The sequence below is a fragment of the Eriocheir sinensis genome, chromosome 52 (assembly GCF_024679095.1).
Source record: "Eriocheir sinensis breed Jianghai 21 chromosome 52, ASM2467909v1, whole genome shotgun sequence".
In the NCBI taxonomy this organism is placed as follows: Eukaryota; Metazoa; Arthropoda; class Malacostraca; order Decapoda; family Varunidae; genus Eriocheir; species Eriocheir sinensis.
In genome coordinates, this window is record NC_066560.1 from 10889770 (window position 1) to 10914589 (window position 24820).

At 39.0% G+C, this 24820-nt stretch overlaps 1 protein-coding gene and 1 long non-coding RNA gene across 12 annotated transcripts in view; one reads left to right on the forward strand and one right to left on the reverse strand.

The window, feature by feature from the left end:
• Window positions 1-19114, forward strand: part of LOC126983048 (uncharacterized) — a 28429-nt gene extending 9315 nt beyond the window's left edge. Inside the window, exons 3-16 of one of the 10 annotated variants that reach the window (XM_050835498.1) lie at window positions 1098-1272; window positions 2073-2257; window positions 3147-3279; window positions 3690-3880; window positions 4170-4317; window positions 5290-5370; window positions 6088-6195; window positions 11329-11380; window positions 14008-14113; window positions 14349-14444; window positions 15107-15226; window positions 15343-15420; window positions 15597-15628; window positions 17462-17590. In XM_050835498.1, coding sequence (XP_050691455.1) covers window positions 1098-1272; window positions 2073-2257; window positions 3147-3279; window positions 3690-3880; window positions 4170-4317; window positions 5290-5370; window positions 6088-6195; window positions 11329-11380; window positions 14008-14113; window positions 14349-14444; window positions 15107-15226; window positions 15343-15420; window positions 15597-15617 — 1494 coding nt within the window. In that variant the 3' untranslated portion in view covers window positions 15618-15628; window positions 17462-17590. Of the gene's footprint in view, window positions 1-1097; window positions 1273-2072; window positions 2258-3146; window positions 3280-3689; window positions 3881-4169; window positions 4318-5289; window positions 5371-6087; window positions 6196-9655; window positions 11151-11328; window positions 11381-14007; window positions 14114-14348; window positions 14445-15106; window positions 15227-15342; window positions 15421-15596; window positions 15629-17461 lie in introns of those variants that run through there. The other 9 variants (XM_050835495.1, XM_050835496.1, XM_050835499.1 and 6 more) reach the window with 9 other exon arrangements.
• Window positions 4324-24778, reverse strand: LOC126983050 (uncharacterized). Of its 2 annotated transcripts, none has more exons than XR_007735489.1 (5): window positions 24326-24778; window positions 19595-19632; window positions 15158-15259; window positions 13982-14088; window positions 4324-5002 (listed from the first exon to the last, which is right to left on the reverse strand). It is a non-coding gene; the product is annotated as an uncharacterized LOC126983050 (long non-coding RNA). The 2 variants fall into 2 exon arrangements; XR_007735490.1 differs by lacking the exon at window positions 4324-5002 and adding an exon at window positions 6084-6224.
• Between the last annotated feature and the right edge of the window lie 42 nt (window positions 24779-24820).

A 24820-nucleotide genomic window follows, 5' to 3' on the forward strand; every position in this document is an offset into this window, starting at 1 on the left:
GAATTTGATATTTCCCTGACATTTTAAGGGTTTAGTGACGTATTTCCAGTACACCATGCATTGCTGTTTCTATCCAAGCCCGCGTTCCATTTTGCGAAGGCTGTGACTGGTTCATGTTTACGGAGCCTCAGGGCGAATTAGTGTCAGTCATGGAGGGGACTAGGGCTGTAATCAGTAAAATCGTTATGGAATTATCGGAATCAGAATAGGGAGGTATAGTGAGCAGAACTTGGCCTATATCGTTGGTTTGCTGCAGAGTTCGCGAGAGGTAGGATGATTCTTTTAACCCATCCTTGTGATTCGAGCGTAGTTTTTTCTTTCTCTCAGATAGCGGGACTGCAATTTCAGCGGCTTGGTCTCTACAGCCACCGGTCGATAAGATGAAAGAATCTCGTTGGCTAAAAGAAGTTGCATCGTTTGTAGAGGATCAAAAGATACCTCGGCCCACATGTTTACTTTTTATTTATTTAAACAAATACATACACATTGCTCTTACATGGGTCGTGTGTGTGTGTGTGTGTGTGTGTATTAACCTGCAGAAGTCCTTTTCCTTGAGGCATCTATTCTAAAGCTTCCCTCAACCGTGTCGATCACTCTAAGCACGACACAGTCACTATCAGGCAGGGATTTCCATAACACTATCAGGCTGGCACTTCCACAACACCGTCACTATCAGACTGGGATTTCCACAACACTGCCAGGCATTATTAACCCAGTAGCAGCGGGAATCATGTTTCTTAATGGTCCCTCTAAGCGAGAAAAATGAGAATCATCACTCACTCAAACCATTTCATAATATTTATCAAAGCATTTGTGATCAGTTTATGTATCATCTATTTTGGGGGGTTTAAATCATGGCACAAATTTGGCCCGTCGCTGCTGCACGGTAAAGCCACAAATTGATATGTGAATCCCTATTAGTTATATATATTTACCCACAAAACTATATATTTGTATTTCGCAAACGTAAGACAGACAGGATAAATTAAAAGGGAAATTCTCCTTTATGAACCAGGGTGAAAGAAGCAGTAGTTCTATGCAGACAAAGTTATCAGGTGTTCGTAAGTGGCAGTCTCTGAATCTTGCTCTCGTTTCAGGTGGAAGACGTGTACGGTAACGTGTATGACGGCCTCAGCAAGCCCGAGAACACGGTGGGCAACGAGTGCGGCATTGTCATCAACTCCGCGGACATCAGCCACCACGGGAAATGGACGTGCAAAGTTTTCGTGGTCGGGAACTCTCTGCTCGGCTCCAAGAACGTGGTAGTCACAAGTAAGCAAACACTTGTCCTATTTATTCAGGTTATGTATTACTCTATTTCCCAAGGCCACAGTGAATTCTAACCCGGGTGGTTTTTTTTTTTTTTTTTTTTTCCCGTCCAAGATGTAGAAGTTTATTTTATCTTTACAAGCTCCAAGAACGGGGTAGTCACAAGTAAGCAAACACTTGTCCTATTTATTCAGGCTACTTATTACAGTTATCCATCTTTACAAGCTCCAAGAACATGGTAGTCACAATAAAGCAAATATTTATCCTATTTATTCAGGCTACTTTGTTTTTTATCGCCTACTCATGTTTACAACGCGTCACTATTTTCATAAGAGCGTAATCCATACAAATTATCTTCCCGTTGTAAGATTAGCCAGTCCATGTGCTTTGAAGGTCTGAAAAGTGTCAACTCCCAGGGTTATTGATTAGTATACTCCTTGATTAGGTTTATTATCCCAATGATATCTTTTATGAAGTTATCAGTTAGTTATCCAGTTTTTTACTAGGTACATTTTTGTTCTGCATTGTGGTCGTAGGTTAACTTGTATAAGATGGGACCCGTCATCCTTAGAGATCGGTTACAGTTTGATGAAGTGTTTCAGGAAGGCGATAAGCAAAGCTAAAAAATGACTGGGGCAGTGGTGATTGGCAAAGGTCAAGCACTCATTTCATGCAAGAAAATTTTAATGTTGGTTAGAAAGCATGATATGGAGTGCAGACAGATGCACAGGAGCCTCTTGTAGTCCTTTATCCCTGTACCATTTTGTTCTTGAGTATCCCCACTGATTTAATACTTGTTTCAGTCAAACCGACAAACCCAGTCCTGGAGATAGACAGCCAGAGGAACCTTATAGTGAACAGCGAGGAGGAGCGGCCCGTGGTGTGCTCGGTGGCGGCGGCGCGGCCAGCAGTGGCCATTCGGTGGTATCTCGGGGACACCGACATCACAGCCTCGGCGGAGAATGAGGAGACTCCAACTGACACAGGGGTAAGAATCTTTTTACAGCATGCTTGTAAGGTATCGAGCCAGGGCCCTTCTCATCTATATACTTGTTTATGAAATATCGTGGGAGGGAGGTGACGTTTTTTTTAATAGTATACCTTTGTTTCCCTTGTGAATTAATTTTAAAGGTTAGCAATATCCTGCTTGAGTCTGGTATTTTTACTAGTGTGAGTACTGCAATACACATGAACAGGGAGATGTGAGATTTGGTGATGGTGGTATGTGTCAGGGTGTGTGATGTCACCATGGATGTTTAGCGTTCATGTAGATGATTTCTCAAAGATAAATGACAGCCAGATTACACAAGTTAGGCTCAAGACCAAGAGTGAAATACAAGCAGTCAATGGGGGCAGAAAGTAAGAGGAAGCTGTTGAGGACTTTGGATAAATTGAGGGCATATAAGAGGAATGAAAGTGCCGTTAGGAGTAAGGTTATGGTATTTGAGACCGGGAGAGAGAGCATTAAGGAACCAGGGCTTATGGTTTTACAGGAGGGGTTACGAGCCTCTCCCAAACCAATCCAGATGAGGAATTTGCCTGACTGCTAGGGTAATGTAATGCCCCGGAGGAAACTAGTTCACTTGTAGGAACTAGAGATTTGGTGCGCATGATTTTCTACTTATTTAATCTTTTTCATTTTGCTTAAAACACTAGTAAATGAAAGTGGTTAGCAGTTCAACAGGCATTGTCTATTGCCTTCACTGTACAAGGGGACTTTGCATTTTTCTGTTTTACTGCAAACTTCACAAGATTCAGTGACTAAATATTATTTGCATTAGCTCATGTGTGCATGAATACTTATTTTTCCCTTTGTGGCCTTCATTAAATTTTTAATATACAACAGTAGGCTTTACATATTTTCTTTATTTGTGCAGGGCATCTACAAGAGTGTGTCTACCCTAAGAAGGCATTTCCAACCAATGGACAATGGAAAGATACTGATGTGCAGCATCACACACCAGACACTTTCCGCACCCGCTAATACCTCCGTCCCCGTCAGCGTTGTGTGTAAGTATGGCTGATCTCTACCACTATACACTATACATGCTCCCTGACAATGGCTATAATCCTTGGCTAGATTAAAAGATAAATTTACAATGTGCCAGTAAATGTGGGTCATTAATTATAAGTTTCTCTTTCTGTTAATACCATCCCAGCTGAAATATTTAATTACTACGTGTTAAAAATATACCCAGGTCAGGATAAAGTATATTAACACCAGAAAGAGGAGTGAGATACATTTGGAAAGGCATTTGTCCTGCAGTGAACTAGTAATGGATAAGTAAATCACTCTTTTTAGTCGATGGTTTTTAGTAATGGCTAAGTGGTTATATGGCCATGGGTTGTAAAGCTATATCTAAAGCTCCTCAGATGTTATTTCCTACCTGTTAACCTACATAATTTTCTGTTCTTTCCAGTCAAGCCACTTGAGAAGCCAGTTACAACATTCTACCAAATCCAACCTGGTAGTGATTATGACATGAAATTCAACTTCTCTGCAAACCCCGAGCCCACCAAACTGGAGTGGCAATATGGAAGCAATCTCGACAACCCAGAGGGCTCCGTCTCAATTCCTGGTATACAAGATCGCTATTCTGCAGATTTAGAGGTGAGAACATTTTCTGTTTTGTAGCAAGCGCTCCTGAGGGAAGGCCTATAATAAACGCTCTTTCTTATACTTGTACATATCTGGTAATTAATAGTGACCGTATTCAGGGGTAAGTTTTAAAAGACCCAAGAAAATTTAACTACAATGCTTGAAATCATGGGCCTGTTATTATCTTAGCTTATCTCGGGCCATGCTTTGTTTCTAGTTCTCGGAAAAAGTTTCCATATTTTATCAATATTGTTCAATGAAAGTCAGAGTATAATTTTTTATGTTTATCTCATAACTTCAGGATCTGGGCCATGGAAGGTACACAGCCAAGCTGCTAATTCGTGGCTTCACCGAACAAGATGCCATGAAAGAATATCAGCTCGTGGCGGAAAACGAATTTGGTGAAACTCGGTACAGAGTCAAGCTATCGATGCACGATGCTCCACAAGGTAAACCCAATGCAATAGTTATATGTTTAAGTGATTCATTCCGCTCAACTGATGCACAAAAACTTTAAAAATCCTACTGGTCGGTTTAAACCCGTGTGTTCAGCAAGCATCTAGTAGCAATAAATTTGTTAAATTTGAAATTAAGTGCTGTGAAGGCACGAGTCCCTTGCTTTGTTTCTGGTGAATTTGTGGTCTTAATATTGCATCTTGCTAACATCCCCTTGCATGTAGAGGGTTGACATGCAGTAATAACAGTCAATCCTTTTCAAAAGATAAATATAATTCAATGTTGCTTTGTGTTGGGGTGTGGAAATGTTTTTGTGTGTCCTTGTCCCCTTTTTGATTTAAAGATGTCTCATTGATTATTTGTGTTATTGTTGTAAGCTTGGCATGAATTAACATGACTATAGACAATGAAGTCAATCATGTAAGTGAAGACTTCTCCTCTGCAGCAAGACACGGTAAGCCGTGAATCTTCCATCTAACATCCACCCCATAATGCTGCACCTGCACCACCCACCCCAGTAGTGGCCAGGCAGAGCTGCCAATGCAGTGCCAATTTTACAAAGCAAAGGAAATTTAAGCTACTTAAGGCATACCTAATTAAAGCTTCTAAAACATTCCAAAATATTTTTGAGATGTTTATTGGTCACTTCCATCCCCTGAAGAAGATAGCAAAGGACATCTGGAACATGTAATAAAAAATATCAGTTGAGGAAGCCATAGGCATCCCATGAGAGCAAAGATTACATTACAAAGATCCAGACTTGAGGCTTTCATCAATACAAATGATTTAAACAAAAAAAATATCCATATTGGAACAGCAGTATGAGGCAGCTAGCTACCTTACATTATCAGGTTCAAACTACACGGTCTCTCTTCTTCCACTTTAGAAACTTTTGTTTCTTAAGATGGTTTTGTCTTTTAATGCATCAGTTGTGGTGTTACATGTTTGTCTTGTCTCTCCCCTAGATGGTGACTCTGAAACAAGCAACCATGACAAAATTCCACCCTCTGAGTTATCAGTGTCTGTTTTTGATGAGACCGAGTCAAGTAAGTCAGGGTTCTCGCGTCCCTCTTGCCCAGCAGTGGTCATGATATTGTTACTTCTATCACTCAGACACTGTTCTTGCTATGTTGACTAACATTCTAGAATGTACATGTCCAACACATTGGTCAACTACTAACAAACTTTAAAAGATACTGATGCCAGTGCATTTCATCAGTTGTGGGAAAGTAGATGTTGAAATTTTGCAAGTTCAGAGTTCATCTAGGGTTACAAGGTACTTAAATTGCATGAAATCTAAACAGGTTTTGTCAGTTTCCTCTCCTTAATTTTCCTTTCATACATTTGGGTACTCAGAATTTTCAATACTCTTCAGGATGCTTTTTAAAATATTGTTGGGGCTTCTGAAATGTGATATCCTTTTGACCAGATGTTGCCAAGCTATCTTAATATCTGTCCGTAGAAGATAAAAGAAATACTCTACTGTTAAAAGGTAACACTCTTCCTTCTTAAGAATATGCATGCTCTATGTTGCATGATGTTTACGTATTTTCTACTTCGCATGCTTGTGTGCATCAGTAAAAGTAAGTATACTAATAATATCAAGCAAGTGTTATATTTGCAGACTTCATTGAAGAATCAAATTTTGCTCTTTGTGCATGATGTTTATTATCCTGGCATAGCAGCAGCCTTACTGGTGAGGCCTAGCTGTTGCTGTGCCCTGTGCCGGAAGAGTGTTCTCACTACTGGTTTCCCTACCCCAGACACACTGAGCGGAGGAGCCGTGGCAGGCATCATCATTGTCCTCCTTGTGGTGGTGGTGGCTGTGGTGGCGGCAGGCTATGCTCGCTACCGCCAGATGTTTTGCTTCGGTAAGTACTCAAAGCTTTGGTGGAAGTGGCTATTGTGAGCAGGGGGGGTGGGGAGGGGGATAATGTTTCAATAAGTTTCTAATGCATGGATTTTGGGAGTTACTTCTATGGGTCTGATTGACATGACAGCTGCTTTACACATTCATTGCAGTAAACCTTGGCCACATAGTCTAAACATTTTCTTTAAAGATTCCTTATTTTTTTGGTTAAAATAATGACCAGGATATTTAGTAATTTCAATTAAGTTTGTGGCAAAAGAAAAAAAGTAATTGGTATCTCTATCCACCTCAGACATTTGATCCACTAGCTACATAATTTTTGATAGAATAAAATTGGCATCTTCATACAGAGAAGGTCAGTGATGATATTTGGCATATTTACACAACACGCTTTTGTCAAATTCTTCACCTGCACCTCGTGTTCTAATTATAATTTTGTATTTCCACAAGTAATACACAATTTTTTTTAATTATAAAGCACTAGCCACCTATAAAGAGCCTCAGAGTTGCCACTTAGTGTGGTAGTTCTCATTGGAGAAATTGTAATTCCTAACGCTTCATCGCACCTTAATTAAGTCAGGGCACAAGCTGTGGACACGAAACCGTTCAGAGTATGCTGCAATACTCCGTACGAAAGAAACTGCTAGTCATGCAAGTCGTCTTAAAGTAATATGAAAATTAAAGGTTCTTCAATATTAATGACATTACTGCAATATTTTTTTGTGTATGAGAAGATTAAATGACCCTTTGTCAGGCAGGGTCTGTTAAAAAAAATTTGATCCAGTATGCCTTGCCCAAAAGTGACAGTTTGTCAAGAGAACATAATGTCAAAGGTTATGTTTCTTCACCTTTCATACTCTACTCATAGCAAACAGCAAGGAAGGATCAGCAATGTTAACATTGCAAATGCTCTGACTTGTGACTATGGAATTAATTACATATAGCTTGAAAAATTTGCATAATAATAGCCCTTAACAGGAGAAATGGTCACTTTGAACAAAGGTGAAGTGCATGGTCTTAAATAATGCCAGTCACTTGTAGTCAGTTTAGGGTTTTATGGCGCTCTGTAACGACATACTTAGTCATGAGGGCTTGCTTGGTTGTTGAAAGGTTACAGATAAGGTTATTTATATGCTAATATAAGGCCTTGCAGGGTGGGGGGAGGGCAGTCTTGGTGCAAAGGTTGTGAGTATTGTCAACAGTGATGCCTGTTATCACTCCAGTTGGCCTCTGGTAGAACCTTGGTGCAGCCCATTAGGAAAACTGACGGCATTAAGCTAGAGGCATGGAACACATGATTGTGGCACCGTAGGAGTAATCATAGGCTGCCAAAAAACATTCGTGAGACAAGGGCGGTGGTGTTAATTTGGCTTATATTACCTGTAGCCCAGACAACTAGTGCCTCTTTAGTTCTTGTTTTGTAATTGATGTATATTCTCTTAGCTTTTCAAAGATGACGAATTATGCCCTCCAGCGGTTCAGTCAGCCACAGCAGAGGTAAAGGATATAATTATCATACATCATCACTATGATTTGCTTTTGCTTTTATGTCTGGTACACCCTCTTGCTTCAGTCCACTGGATGCAGAGTAATAGCAGTGTAGGCTGATTATGCTTATGAAGATGACCACTGCATTGTCCTACAAACCAGCATCAACCCTTTCTTGTTGGGGTTTATTTATAATAGTTTTAGGTCTGATTTGCAATCTGTAATATTTAAGTTTGCTTCATGCTTTATTCCAAAAAGTACCTTTACTTTGAATCAAGCTCACCAAAGCTGGGAGTTACTTGAAAGTCAAAGGACGTTTAGATTTGCTTGGTGACTTATGGTTTTGGATTTGGAGTTTTTTGAACTTGTGGAGCAGCAAACTGTTCTGTTCTCATTTCAGACCGTAGTTAGTTCTGGACAGGTTTTTTTAGTCAGTGAAAGCATAATTTTTTCCCCCTAAAGATTATGAAGATATAACTCAGTTCTGTATAGTCCAGTTTAATGCTGGCATAAAGTTTCTGGAAAGGCTGCTCTACATATTGATATTGAGGAGAGTAGTGCATTTCGGTGGGTAGGCAGAGAGCAGTACATTTGGGCGGGTGGGCAGCTCATCACACTTCATATACAATGTGACTGAGTACAGTGTTTTGGAGCACAACCTGTAGCTCACATGGAACAGATCTTTCATAGAATGGTGCATTCCTAAAATTTCTTTAGAGCTAGAAACAATGACTGTCTTGCATGACACCTGAAAATTTGACTACATAATCTGGCAAGGTTTACTGCATTGAGCGATCAGGACTGCCGTTTGACAGCTCCAATATTTTAGGATTACTTTTTTTCTATAATTTGGGGTATGCATGAGCATGGATGGATGATTTTTAACATCTATTTTCATTGCATGTGTGCCTTGATGCAGAAACGTGTATTGTCTTTGTTCCATTTCAGTTTTCTATTAATTTTATTTATAAAGGGAATAACTAACAGGAAGTGTTAGCACTCAAGGGAAGGGAGACAATCAAGCAAAGGGAGGGGTATATCCATCACGTAAAAGGGCTTGTCTAAAATTATTTAATGTCCTATTGATTCACAATATCTGTATTCACCCAAGTGCATGTCTGCATGAATGTGAGATTATGGCATAGCTGGTAGATACATCATGAGAATGATTTGAGTAAAATCTGAAAGGTATTGATTTTATTTCATCCAGACTGTTTAGGAAACCATTCCATTACTTTGTAATGTTTGTTGCCCTTAAATATGTATTTAAAATAAATGGCCAAAACACTTGCATGTCTTATAAGATGGGAATTTCATAACGATCTTCAGACTTCACTAATCTAAACATGAGGACCTAACATACTTAATCTCTCGCTATGAAATCTTCGTCCTCAAATGAAAAAAAATTCTGGATACCTGGAGTTCATGCTGAGCGCAAGTGCTTTGGTTTACAGTGTCGGCTTGAACTGTAAGCTCTCTTTATTCTGTATGATTTGATTAGTTATAATTTCTCACGAAATTAGGCTTTCATTGCGTGGTTGCAAGGATAATTAACACAAGAATATTTCGATGCCACAAACAATGCATGAACCATAGTGTAAGGGTGTTGCCGGTGTGGTGGTGCAGGGCCATAGTGGTAAAGCCATCATCTAGCCGTGATCGTAACAAACTGTCACTACAGTTAGTTGTCTATATTTAGTTACTTATTCTTGATTTCATTCCTTCACATTTTCAATGGAGAGTATCTATTTCCTTCCACTTATACTTGATTAGATTGTTTGCATAACTTCTTGAGTCATTGTATATTTTTATGACAGTAATGATGGGGATAAGCCAAGACTATATTAAGCTAACTTTTAAAAGTATTGATGTAGAGATCGTCAATTTTAGAACTTGAGGTGGTTTTTCCATCTTAAATGCAACCACCTTTGCCTAACATTTCTTTAACTAACTTTCGGCCCGGTCTGCCACAGCCTCACGAGCCGAGAGCAAAGCCCACATCCAAGACCCAGAACGCAACGAAACTGACAATGGCACGGCCAACGATGCTATAAAAAACTCCACAGACCACGTTAATGGCAAGACAGACAACACAGTGGCCAATGGCAATGGAAACTTGGAACAGACTCAAGTGGATGAGGTCAACAATGAGAAAAAGAATACAGATGTGTGAAAAACCCTTGTCATACAAAGTGAATGCTTGAATGAATCTCTTTTTATCAATCAGTACACAACTTCACATAGCAACGGCTTCTACTCATTCAGGAGGTAGTGTTAGCACAGGCTCCAAAACATTCAAAGCATGTATGGAAGTGTTTTGTGGAGAAGTCCTCCACAACTCAGCCCCACTTACTGTCTCTGGATAATGTACTCCCAAACCACCTTAACTAACGGGTGTACAGCAGTAATTTGATGAATTCCAGCTTGGCTTCTTTCATTAGTTATTACTCAGGTGATGTAGCCTTTTCTGGGATACATGAAGTTATTGCTATACAGCCAATGGTTATTGTGCCTTAGAAAGGGTGTAAATCATCAAGGGACTCTGTGTAAGTATTTACGTGGGCATATATTCTGTGTGCTGAAAGAATGCTATATTTATACACTGAATTATGGCGTGTGTACACTTTCACTGGTTAGCTTAAGACCTTCAATGTTGCCAGTCCTCATGCTGATAAGTGTGCTGTTCAGTCATTCCACATTTAGACATCACAGGTCACATATAGCTTTACTTGTTCATGGAATGAGATGAGGAACTTTTGAGTCCCGTCTCAGCTCAACCAATGATGTACAGTCTCACTTTATCCTTATTTGTTTTTTGGATGGAGCCACTGGGGCTTTCTGTAATGTGATGCCCACAAAGCAGTGTGAGGGAACACTGGCAGCACAAACTCAGGGTCTTGGCTGGTCTGGAACACGTGCCTCCCTCTCCACCACCTCCAAGCCCTGTGTCCGTGCTGCCTCGCCCCGCTGTGATGTGGGATGGTGGACAAAGGACAGTCTAGTCCTCACTGATTTGGCAAACTTGCCACCTCATTTTAACAAGGCTAATTTTAATATGTAAAGAGAAGTATATCGGTCACATTCTTGTATATAATATTGTCCATATATATTTTTAGATGAAATAAAAATGCTTGGTATGATTTTGAGTTAAAATGCATTGTATCTGTCAATTAAGAAGTACTCTTAAAGGAAACCTTGTTATGTTACAAGACTTAGGTATCCACAAATTTGGCAGGTCTAGGTATCTACATGAATCTGACAACGTTCATTAAGGAAATATTCTTGTGAACTTCTGGTAGGCAAAAGTCTTGGATGGTTTCAACCTGAAAATACATGGAATTTCAAAGATTGGTTTTCAACTTTCTGGAGCCGTTGTTGTGGTCACTAAAAGATCTAGGTAACATTCAGTGTTTTTACCCATGTAAAGTTAAGTAATAGACCTAAGAATTTTAATAAATGTTAAATGGATTTTGAATTTCTTTGAACATCCTCATGATGTATCTACTGGTATTCCCTTTTTTGTGTAGTGCATGGTTGCCTTGAATGCACTCATGAAACTTATGGTTTTATAAAAAAATAGATGTGAAATTTACATGAACTTTGACTTGCATTAATCATGGACTTCATCACCTTGCATCCTGCCCAGCTCCAATTGGTTCGCCTGATCTCGAGGAGGCAAAGGACATCCGGGAGGAACAGTGAGTGTCTCGTGTTTGTTTTGGTCATCCACAAGATTCATTTTTAATTTAATTTTCTTCGGTTACCACAATTTCTATCACCTAGACATGGGGGGTCAGAAACTGTCCTATTCCAGTGAATGTTGCATGCAGCGAAGAATGAGGCCGGAGGACTCCCTAGAAGGGGGAATTAGGATTCCCCAGAACACTGCCTCTTTGGCTCTCCTTCCTATTCCTCTTTTGGAAAAGCCTGTGTACCTCACTCCTCATAGCCTGACACCCTAATTTAAACGGATGCATAGGTTGCTATCTCTTTGTTTAACCCCTTCACTCTGACTGTGTCACCGTATGGAAAGGGTTTTAGTCCTCTTCTAAACCTCTCAAAGAGGAATTTAGAGGAGGATTGAGAGTTTTAGAAGAGGATTAATCTTCTTCCATTTCCTCTTGACCCTTTCCATACTGTGACGCTGACGTCTGCGTCACAGATGGAAAGTGTTAATTCGGCAAAAGGAGCCATGGTGTGTTATTCGGTTGGTACCAATGGGGAGATTCTAGCCAGTGGCTTACCAAGATAACCTATAAAACACCATGTCTATAGATTTTGCTTAAATTCCATTCCATCAACCCATGGGTGTTGGATCCTTATTGTGATGACTGTACATACAACTAAAATCACGACACCAAAAGATGAACGTGTCTAGTTTTAGTCTATGCCATTACTTCTAATAGTTCACTTCATTAACTGAGGAATACCAACACTTTTAGAAAAACAATGTGAATGCAACAAATACAACTAGCAGAGTATCTTTCCTCCCTATCCACACATCAGCTATGGCTGAAATGAGACGCTACAAAGTCCGAACTGGTGCTTTAATTTGTAACTAGTCAATTCACTTCAGCTGGATCCCTAGATACCAGTTAAGTAGGTAAAGACACTGCTGAGTGGCCCTTGGCAGGTGGGGTGTCTGACGTTTCTGCTGCCCAACACACCCGTGTAGGTACGCATAATGGTACTCATTATTCATTGAATGGGTCACCTATTCCACAAGATCGGCAAATTTTGTTTACATCATTGGATAGAAATTTGATTGTACAACTATAATATTTTTTTTTAAATTGATATGGTGAAAAAAATAATTATGGAGATGTTGTTATAAAACAAAATAAACTCAACCTAAATACAGTGGGATAAGATTTTAGTTATAATATGAGATTAGAATTGTAAAAAGTGATATCAGTATTGACTAACACTAATTACTTTATTTTTTACCCTATTGAGTTTTGAAAATAGTGTTATAGTTGTAAAATCACTTTTCTCAAATTATGTAAACAATCTTGACGGGATGATTAAAAAAATATGAATATTTCCTGAATCTTCAAGTCCACCGACAGCCAATCATCAGCATCCTTACCCATCCTGTTAGGGATCCAGCCATTGATGGGAATATTTTAACCCTTTCACGCACCAAAAGTTTAATTAGTTTCTTTCCACCTTGTTCACAAGCGTCATTTATTGTCACCACATAGCCTCTACTTGAGCGTAAAAGCTGTAATACAGTAAACCCTCTGGTATCCCAGTTAATAGAGCCACGGGGGCACCCGGATATGGTGTAGGTTAAGTCTACAGACCCGAAAACCCAGCAGAGAGATTGTCAAGGTTTAAGGTGAGCTCTCCCTTTGAGGAAACAATTAGTAGTATACATTATAGAAAGTAGTTCTGTTGAAAGAAGCTTCGAGAACTGTGTATTTACTAACAATGCAATGTTAATGCCAGATTCATTTGAATTGCCGCAACACCTTTACTCCTCACTTTCTTAGTATCATTAAGACTGATTGTTGCCTAAAGGCCTTTTACTACAAATTTACTTAAAACCAGAAAGTTAGATTAATTGAAAAAAAAAAAAAACATAACAGGTAAGAGAAGGGATGTGATGCAAAAATGGAACACAGTCACTGAGAACTGGGGACTTTTCAAGGAGGGTTCCTGGAGAGAACATGACATCAGCGAGAGATAAAAAAATAAATAAAATTAATCCAATGGTCCTTCACTGCTACTTCTCCAATGCTTCCCTTCTTCCTATTCTCCACTTCAGTACATAACATCATTTAGACTGACTAATGACTATTTACAGAAAGTTTGTATCAATCAAATTTTTGTTAAGTGTAATTTGCATAGAGTAGGACGAGACAGGTAAATGTGCCACACTTTACAAATGGTTAGCATGTGGGTCATCACATATTCACTGCTCACCTATTCTTGTGACAACTGTTTTAAGATGAGACTTTTAAATTAACCTGATTCATAACCCATCATTTTTTTGGGTGGGGTTCACAAATTAGTTTGAGGATTTCAATATTTTCCAAGATATTATTTCTTTTCACATATTACCTTCCATAGGTTCCTACATTTCATTTGCATCTAAACAGCTACAAAATGTATCAAATCTGAACTTATTTATCAAGCACTGTCAAGCCTTTTAAAACATGATACAAAGTAAGACTAGTTTATTAATGTGACAATTATTAACTTATCAATATCTTGAATGCTCGTGATCATTAGTTTTCAGCACAGTCAGTTATAAAGTATTCAATGATGCCTTACATGGCTATGATCATACTTACCTCTTACTGATACATGCTTGTTTCAGCAGTGACACAGAGAGTGCAAGAGGCCCAGCTGCTGTCCGTCCCATCACACTCAAAGACAGACTTGGGCAGCTCACGCAGGCCTTCAAAAAAACAAAGCCTGATCAGGTGATTGACATTTGCATGGTAAAACCTGGGAAAGTATATAAGATGCAATATTTGATTATGGAGAGATTTTCACTATTTTGTCCCTAACAGCTACAAGGTCACGTGTATTGGTATGACAGTCCCTGTTGTTAGGTTCCTCAGAGATAATGATCTTCCATACAATCAATGTAATGTCTGTGGTAGTCCCCATGAGATGCTGCTAGTCCTGAGAAGTTAATTATTCTGGTATTTTCAGGATGTGAAGTTGGATGATCTTGAAAAGAAATCCCTCACCAAAGATAAGATGAACAAGGAAATGGCTAACAAAGAATATAATCCAGAGGAGAAAGAGGTAAGATTTTAATTTTCATTTGAGCTGAATCTGGGATAATTTATAAGGTTATGACAAGCACATATATATTTACTGACTCCCTACATCTTTCTAAGCATAGACATATAACAGTTTAACCCGGTAGCAGCGATGGGCCAAATTTGTGGCTTTACCGTGTAGCAGCGACGGGCTAAATTTGTGCCATGATATAGCCCCCCCAAAATAGATGATGCACAAACTGATCACAAATGCTTTGATATATATTACGAAATGGTTTGTGTGAGTGATGATTTTTCTCATTTTTCTCGCTTAGAGGGACCATTAAGAAACATGATCCTCGCTGCTACCGGGTTAAGCACTTTTGTTTGTACCTTTGGGTCCAAGTGCATTGCAATATCACAGATCCACATACATATACGTATAGTTAATCCCTTGCCTTTCCCTATCTCTACCTTCACTGTTCACCACTCACCAACAATACTTGCTATATTCTTAAGTACATGGAATCAGAGTCAAAGTACCAGTAAATCATTGGGTTCAAGATGTCTAAACTTTTAAACTATTACTTCATATCCCATTTTACAAGATTCAGTCCTGTATCCTGGACAAAAGATTCAAGTATTTTCCATTTACTTATTCTAAATAGGTATATTAGTACACTAAAAAAACTATTTCATTGCAAGCTTTCTGAGGTCACCCACCTACCAGAGGAAACTAACTTTTCCAACACTTACTGCCAAGTTAAATCTCCTTACTATGAGGAAAGCCAAGGAAGACCGCTATCAAATGAGATTCTGCACACTGTATGTATTTTCAGCGCCCATGTCCCCTTATAGCTGAAAAATAAATGGTGATCTTTTATGAACAATCTTATGGAGAGTGATTGCATTTAAATCTGACAAAGTTTTCCCCTTTCAAGCATCCGGAAGGAACATTTCCTGAAGAAACCATTTTACCACAGATCAAAATAGAACAAAATGAGTTTGAAATGAAAGAGGTAGGGTGTCTTTTAAATCAAGTAGCTTCTTTTTTTATGTTGACCTTATATTAACCCCTCCAGCCTGAACACAAGTTTGGGGGAAGATGTGGATTGTTCTAGTGAGGTTTTCATGCTGTTATTGAATAAGAAGTGATGATGTGTTTGCATGTAATTCGTCTTTTTTTTTTCAACAGATTAATATCCTTGACGAATAGATAACACCCAGGTAACCTCTTAGTCGTGTGCGGAGTGCCTGCTTTGAGTGCATTGCTTTTCAGGGGTCTGTGTATGTACGGGCATCCCCGGTTATTCAACAAGGTTGCATTCCATAGAAAGTGGTCGGATAATGACGCTGTCAAACAACAAACCTGTCTTCCCACATGGTTATATAGAAATACAGGGGTTAGGTTCCTTCATCATGGTTGGCCGCTCTAACCCGCAGTTCCTTTATTTATCGGTAAAGTATGATGCTTTTTCACGTCGACATTTTTGCTCCCCAGGGAACAGCTACAATAGCACTAGTACAAACTTACTGCAGAAATAGCACTGTGCTTTGGCTATCAAGACGCATAACACACACCTCGGCATAGACTGTCTGGCCATCTAGAGCTCCCACATCTCTTTAGAAACAAACAACCCCATTGTTACCAAACGGACGGTAACCCATCGCCACAAAATAGTAACCTACCGCCACTGAAAATGTATGCCATTGGAAAATGTGTCGTGTGGATGCCTGGAGATGAAAGTATTTTGTCTCGCCGATGAAAGAACAGGGAAGTTTTTCGTTTACTTTCACAAAACAATGCTGACAAAACTGCAGCAACAAATGACGGGCTCCCTGTAGTCATTTGGATCAGCCGACTGGACACTAGGTGGGAGTCTGGCAGGCATTGCATGTTAAAACAATTAATAAGGGTATTTAAATAGAAATGTTGAAAGAACAAAATGTCAAAGAGCAAGCAAGTTGAATAATGCAGGTTGCCTGTACTTAGTTGTGGTGCAGTGTGTGTTCATGTGTGTGTTCGTTTGGGTGTGGGTGCGTGCTTGTACAATGCTAATGTTGACACTGCCCTACATTGTCAATACTTGTTTTAATGGTAATTTCTGTGGCCATGTGACATCCATTTCAGAAGCAGCTTTATTTTTTATTTAGTATTCATTAATTACTCGATTGAGATCACTTTACACTAATATTGACCTATTAAGGACTATCACAAAGATAACTGAATAGGATTGAAGGTTTATGAGGTTCATTTGCAAATTAGGTTTGTAAGAGAGCTAGAGAGACTTCTGCTAAGGCATCCTTACAGAGGGAAGAGGGCATCAGTAATATAGGAGGACACTCTCACACTATTGCTTTGAACACTCGTAGGTGGAAAGGTCAATTACTTATCATTCATGACTTAAGTACTTTACTGTGCTACCTCTTCCAAACATTAACTTAAGACTTTCTCCTGTGGGCTGTAGTATTTGCATGTGTGCATCCCTGATTGGTATTCAATGTTTGTTCTGATCAGCTTGATTTTTTATATACAATGTGATCATTTTATCTACCAACCCAGTATGGAGCCGAACAAGTTGTGTGACTACAACATTGCCATCAGTGGTTCTACTAATTTCTCAAGAAATAGAAAGGGAAATAGTGATCAATGTTATTACTTTAATGGATCTAAAATTAATCTGATCCTACAAGTGATAAATGTGCTTTTATTTCAAATTAAAAGCACTTATATATATATATATATATATATATATATATATATATATATATATATATATATATATATATATATATATATATATATATATATATATATATATATATATATATATATATATATATATATATATTGAGTGTTTTCTACATTGTCAGATATAACATGATGCAGTATACTACTGGAACAATAACTGCAAGCTCTCCATGGTAGTTCATACACAATGCCCAGGCCACAGACTGCCTCCAGCTGCCACTGTCATGTGACCTTGTTTACTAAGCTGTCAGCCAAGCAGCAGGATGTTGTGGGAAGGATAAATAAGCCTAACATGTTGCCTCTCACAGGTTGTCTATGCTGAACTGGACCTTAGTAAGGGGGAAGGTGAGAAGAAAACCGAGGTGAAGGCGGACGAGAAGACTGAATATGCACAGATTGTTGGCACCATCACTGACAACCGGGAAGACGAGAAAAAAGAATAGGACCACCAGTTTCTAATCAACTCATAGGACAGCTAAAGCCGACTAGCTAGATGATTTTTTTTTCTTTTTCAAGAATTATTGTCTTGACTGCCTTCATGATTTTACCGTCTAAAGCAGCTGGTGTGCTTGTAGCAGTGACTTATTTTACAACTGTTCTTGTAATAACATCCCAAACTTTTATACCATGTACCACATAAAGACTTTTGATGTAATGTTAAGCTAGAGACCCTAGGCAATTAGATGTACTGTTATTTGTGATTCTATTTATTCCCAGTGGAATGATGCCCATGACTAAGATTTGGTTAACAAGTGAAATGGTACAGGGTTTTACTTCTGTAAGGCTGATATTTCTTTTTTATTAACCTTGCTGCGCATGCTTCTCTGGAGAGCAGCTGTTGATGAGCTAATAATTGTGTCTAGCCATTGCTGAGCCATTCATGAAGAGTAAAATACCAATAGAAAATTATTTTAAGTTGTATTAGACAACAATACAGGAGGATTTTTTTTCAAGGCTAGGATATTGCAGGGCCTCCATATTCGGAAACAATTGTGGCCCAGCCATGATCCTCTGGCAGCTTTAAGGCAGCCTTGACCAGGATTGCTTTCCTGGCCACCTTCATAAGAGCTCAATGCTCATCATGGTTGTTAGTATACATTTCTTCCCCCAAAGAAACAGTTCTCAAGATCTCAACCTGGAATGAAACTTCTCGGGTACCATCTATAGAACATCACTTGGTGTTCTGGTAGTGTATGTTAATATTATGGCTGCTCCTACTTCAGACAGAGAGAGTGAAGTAAAAAACACAAATCTGGATTTATCAGCATTGCCTGATTAAAACATAGCTTAATATTAGCATTTAGGTGAATGACGTGTGAGACTGCAGGTTTGTCTAAACATAAGCGTGAATATCCTACACACAATGATCAGCCTTATGCCTTTTTACTCTGGGCTTTTATTTTCTTAGGAACCTTTGTTTGTATTGTGTACCTGACACTTCCCCACCAGAAACTTGACTGATGCAACATTACAAACCAACAACAAAGCACATTAATGTTATAGTTACTGTTGCTTATTATTTCCATTGAGAGCAGCCAACTGTAGGTTTTATTGTAGTCAAATAGTAGTCCATGGATAAATATAGTAACTTGGAATTTTTTTTATTATTTTGGCAAAATAAAATTGTGTTCATTAAAGTGACATGCAGACAAAGATCTTCCAGTGGTGAATGAAACCTGCGTTAGGGTGCAAGCTGAAGCGCACAGAATGATAGCATCTCATATTTTTATATAAAAATGCTGTATCGTTCAATACACCCATAAATTCCATGGATTGTGAATGTCTGTGAATGCAACAATACACCACAGGATGCAAAGATGGTGAGCACTGCTCAAGTAATGCATCTTCATGTAATACAAGGTAGAAAATATGCATTAAAAATATAATTATACAATGTGTACATGCTGACATGTATAATGTATTTTGTAATGTTTGTCTACAATATAACATGATTCTGTGTGGGAATTTGTTTTATTTATGTACCTACATTTATCACCCTCGTAGTCGCTAGTCAGCCATTTCAATGTCCTGTCCAAAAGAGGGTCAGGTTAGAGTGATGTCTTGATGTTCCCCTCTAAAGAGGAAGACAAAAGAGGGTCAGGTTAGAGAGATGTCTTGATGTTCCTTTAAAATGAGTTCAAGTCATTTAAGGAGGAAATAAAGATAAAGGAAGGCTGTTCCACAGCTTGCCAGAGAAAAATATAAAAGAATAAAAATTCCCATCAACTCTTGTATTATAATTTTGGATGGTATAGGGTTAAGCTAGAGCTAGAATCATAAGCATTGAAGGTGGTGGTGAAAAGGGAGCAACACTACAGCAGTATTTGAAGTAGACAACAGTCAGTAATAAAAGGAGACCTGATGAGGCAAAAGGTCTTTGACTCACTTTATCCAAGAGCTGTGCGAATGGAGCCCCTTCATACATAAAAAGCATACTCTACCTTTCCAGGGGCAGACAAGGTTCTTGTGTGGTTGGCATCTGGAAGAGAAAAAATGGAGTTAATAGACAATGCCCAATCTCTACTGATTTAGTAAAATATGAGAATGTTTCACCAATAGGAATAAAAGAGGATGACCAAGGCAGTGAGGAAGGCAAGATGATCACTTATGGCAAATAATCCATTCTGGTGATCAGAAAGGTGGAAGGAAAGTCTGTTAACCCTTTGACTGTGGATTTCCTTCAAGAAGACATCACTAAGCTACAGGAATGGAGCAAAAAGTGGCTGCTACAATTCAATTAAGAAAATGTAAAGTCAAACACTTTAGAAAAGACCATAACTTATGGTGAAAAATTCGAACGGACGCGTCCGGGGTTGAAATGGCCAGCACCGCGCGGGTTAAAGAAGACTCGCAGTGTAGTAGTTTAGACTATTTAGTATTTAATATTGAACAATAACTGAAGTCAGAATGATTGAATCACTGATTATGATGACTGATACAGATTGACTGGTTGAGCCCGATTCACTGTAAAAAAAAAAAACATTTCTGTGAGCATGCTGCACTGCAAATGTCATCTTTGATAGTTTTCAAAGTACCACAAAAAACCACCGCAGGATTTTTTTGTGCAGTCCGCAGTAGTGCGGTACTTTTTTGTGATGCGGTGCTACCACATTACAGCACCAAGTATCGCACTTTCCCACCTCTGCTGAAGATGTCTTTGCCCATTGAGAAAAAAACTCCCCTGCAGCAGTGGAGGGAATGGCTGTGTTGAACTTGATGAACAAGTCCACCAACACTTCTTCACCAAAGAAGGCAGCATCTGTCAACAATTCCTTGGAGTTGGTCTCCAACCAGGTCTTGGCCAAGTTCGGAAACTTTACAAACATGAACACTGAGGCTTATTTTAAGTGCCAACATCATTGTTATATAATTGGCAGCCCTGCAGAGCGCTGCGTTGTCAGCGGCGTGGGGCCTGAGACCTCAACAGTAAACAGTAAACTTGTCCTTAAATGACCTGTGGCTCCTGCTGCTGCTTTTTTGGTTAAGTAATACGAATCATAGAAGTCTTCCTCATCATTGATGCTGCCTACTTCTTCATATGAATTAATGCCTCAAGGCCTCCTTGACTGATTTTCCTCATCTTGGTGACTAGTGTAGCATTCTTCTCAAACCTGGGGTGGAAGACAGCACCCAGCTGGCATTCCTCATCCTCCAAGAGAAGTTGGACAATGGCTGCCAAAAGTGCATCACCCAGAGGGCTGAAGACTGTCACAGCACGAGTTATGGAAGTCAAATGTAATGGCAGTAAATAAGTCATAATTTTCTGAGTAAATTGAAGTTACATCGTTAATGAAAAAGTTAACTTCATTAAAAATTATCGCTGAACAGTTCTGTGCCCAACTTTGCATTTACATTATTGCCTTGGCTAGGTTAATCTGGATTAGGTCAGGTTAGATTGATTTCAGTATTATTCTAGTGTTTGCCCACACTCACCCCTCACAACCAAAATTGGCTAGGGGCCGTTGAGCCAGTATTTTGTGGTAAATGTGTAGGTAAGTTCTGCTACCCTAAAATACATTATCTGACTTCATATTACGATTAAAGGGCAAAAATACCTGCCCTTTGACTAATAATAATATGAAGGTGCACGTGGGAACTTAACCCAAGCAAACCTTACATGATCTAACCTAACCAAACCTATGTCCGCTGCACCCTGGACAGCCACCACCCCTGAGCAAATCTACACATAATCCAAAATGTTTCAAATTAAGGGTTTCATTGAGTGACCCTGCTGTTAGTTTCAAAAATGGGCATATGCCAGACCATTTACCAACACCCACAATACATTATGTTTTCTGCGATGCTTTGGCAACAGCGCTTTCTTAACCATCTATAGGTGAAGGAAATTATGTACATGTGAAAATGTATCATTCTTTATCTTTACTCTAAAATTCACTGAAACAGAAGGGGTGTTGCGAGAAATTGCTCCTCGCGGAAATAATTAAGTCACCTGCTGTCCACCACACATGCGTACTGGGAAACATACGTACAGCAGGAAAACCTATTAAATTGCCTGGTTTTATTCTAGTTTGTCCATTTCCGATCTTTGTGATGGTTGATATTCCCTGCCAGACAACAACACACCAGACCAACATACCAAACAAACAAGATCTGAGTGAACATCAACGTGGGGGTAATTCTTCTTAAAATCTGCCCTATTCGTTTGTTATAAAGCTTTCTCTTAATTAAAAGTGTTGCTCTGATGTTTGTGCCGTGTATTGAAGCCAAAACAGGACAAGAAAACGATAGCAGTGAGTGAAATATTGAAAAAGTAAGCATGATGGACCTCTCTCTGCGAGCTATTTTGCGACTGCTAGCCGATTCCTACAACACCGGTACCTCTCACATAACCTAGTTTCAAAGGCCAAAAAAGAGATCAATCTGGTCCTAATGAGTGTTTCTTCACGTTCAATGTAAAGAAGGGTCACACTACCACCAGGGCCATTAAACTACCGCTGGAAATGTTTAAAAATCCTGCGAAATCCGTGTCAAATATGTGGTGTTCTTGGGGGATTATTGAAGAGAGGGTAGCCAGCTCTCCTCAGTAATCCCCCAAAATACAATCTCCATAGGCCTAATAAGAAAAAAAGTATCATATTTTGTCCAGAAATCAGCAGTCTCAAAATTAGTAGGCTACTCTCTCCTCAATAATCCCCGAAAAAACACCAATTTTATTTGACAATCCTCTGGTGGAAAAGGAATATCTACGTGGTTAACTTACAAGTCTAGTGATAGTTTGACAAGGCTAAAAAACAAGGTAAAAAACACTCGAGAACCCAATTAGTCTCCTTAGAATCCTTTATACACACATTTTATTTGACAATCCATTTTTTTGATAATCCTTTGCTATCAGGGTTAACTTATGAGCCTTGTGATAGTTTGACAAGGCTTCTACACCATGAAGGTAAATTAAACTCATGAAAACCTAACTAATCTCCCTTGAGGCTTCACGACCGTTTTTATTTGACAATCGTTTGGTATCATGATTAACTAGTAACGAGTCTAGTGATAGTTTGACAAGGCTTCTACACCATGAACGTAAATTAAACTCATGAGAACCTAACTAATCTCCCTTGAGGCTTGACGACCGTTTTTATTTGACAATCCTTTGGTATCATGATTAACTAACGAGCCTTGTGATAGTTTGACAAGGCTTCTACACCATGAAGTGAAAATTAAACACATGAAAACCTAACTAATCTCCCTTGAGGCTTCACATCCGTTTTATTTGACAATCCTTTGGTATCATGATTAACTAACGAGCCTAGTGATAGTTTGACAAGGCTTCTACACCATGAAGGTAAATTAAACACATGAAAACCTAACTAATCTCCTTAAAGGCCTTCACATCCGTTTTATTTGACAATTCTTTGGTATCATGGTTAACTAACGAGCCTAGTGATAGTTTGACAAGGCTTCTACACCATGAAGTGAAAATTAAACACATGAAAACCTAACTAATCTCCCTTGAGGCTTCACGACCGTTTTTATTTGACAATTCTTTGGTATCATGGTTAACTAACGAGTCTAGTGATAGTTTGACAAGGCTTCTACACCATGAAGGTAAATTAAACTCATGAGAACCTAACTAATCTCCTTAAAGGCCTTCACATCCGTTTTATTTGACAATCCTTTGGTATCATGGTTAACTAACGAGCCTAGTGATAGTTTGACAAGGCTTCTACACCATGAAGGTAAATTAAACTCATGAAAACCTAACTAATCTCCCTTGAGGCTTGACGACCGTTTTTATTTGACAATCCTTTGGTACCATGATTAACTAACGAGTCTAGTGATAGTTTGACAAGGCTTCTACACCATGAACGTAAATTAAACTCATGAGAACCTAACTAATCTCCTTTGAGGCTTCACACCCATTTTTTTGATAATCCTTTGGTATCAGGGTTAACTTATGAGCCTTGTGATAGTTTGACAAGGCTTCTACACCATGAAGGTAAATTAAACTCATGAAAACCTAACTAATCTCCCTTGAGGCTTCACACCCATTTTTATTTGACAATTCTTTGGTATCATGGTTAACTAACGAGTCTAGTGATAGTTTGACAAGGCTTCTACACCATGAAGGTAAATTAAACTCATGAGAACCGAACTAATCTCCTTCGAGGCTTCACACCCATATTTTGGATAATCCTTTGGTATCAGGGTTAACTTATGAGCCTTGTGATAGTTTGACAAGGCTTCTACACCATGAACGTAAATTAAACTCATGAGAACCTGACCAATCTCCTTTGAGGCTTTTGGAAATAATTATTGAGCCGAAAGGGACTCACGTTCACCTTCCCTTTTTATTTGACAATCCTCTGGTGGAAAGTGGACATTTACAGGGTTAGTTTATGAGCCTAGTGATAGTTTGACAAGGCCTCTACACCATGAACGTAAATTAAACTCATGAGAATCTAATTAATGTCCTTCGAGGCCTTTGGATATAAATTTTGTGAGAGCCGAAACGGTTACTCTGAGGACACGTGTATGGGGCGTTTATATATATTTTTTATTTAACACCAAGGGAGGGAGGTCAAGGACAACAAAACAACAAACAAAAACAACAAAAAAAGCCACCTAGACACTACTGCAATAAAAGAAAATTAAATGACAAAAAAGAGAAGTCGATATCCTTTCATTTCTTATCTTTCTCCGACCCACAGGCGTACCTATTACAGCCAGGGACTTAACGTGCAGGTGGCAGACAGGTAGAGGAGATGAGCAACGTGACGGTCAGGTGTGCAGGAGGGATTATCTAAGAGTTCTTGGGGAGCAAAGTGAAGAGCAACTCGGTGTGGCCGCCATATGCTTCTTCAGGTTCAGTGCTTCGTGTGTTCTCGGAGCGCTGAATCGAATCGACCTTCTTTTGTTTTTTCATGATTTTTACTGAATATTTTTAGTCTCCCATTAGATTTAGTGCCTCTTTTTGGTTCTTTTGTTGAGTCTCTTATTTTTAAAGCATCACTGAAGAATGTTTTTATATGGTTTTCCTCTCGGTTTCTTCTCCAGTTCGCTTTCCATAACTTCTTTTTTTACCTGTTATATAGTTGGTCTTCCTTCATATTGACTGCCTTTTCTTGAATCTCTTATTTTTAAGGCATCACTGAAGAATGTTCGCATATGGGTTTGTTTTCGGTTGCTTCTCCAGTTCGCTTTCCATAACT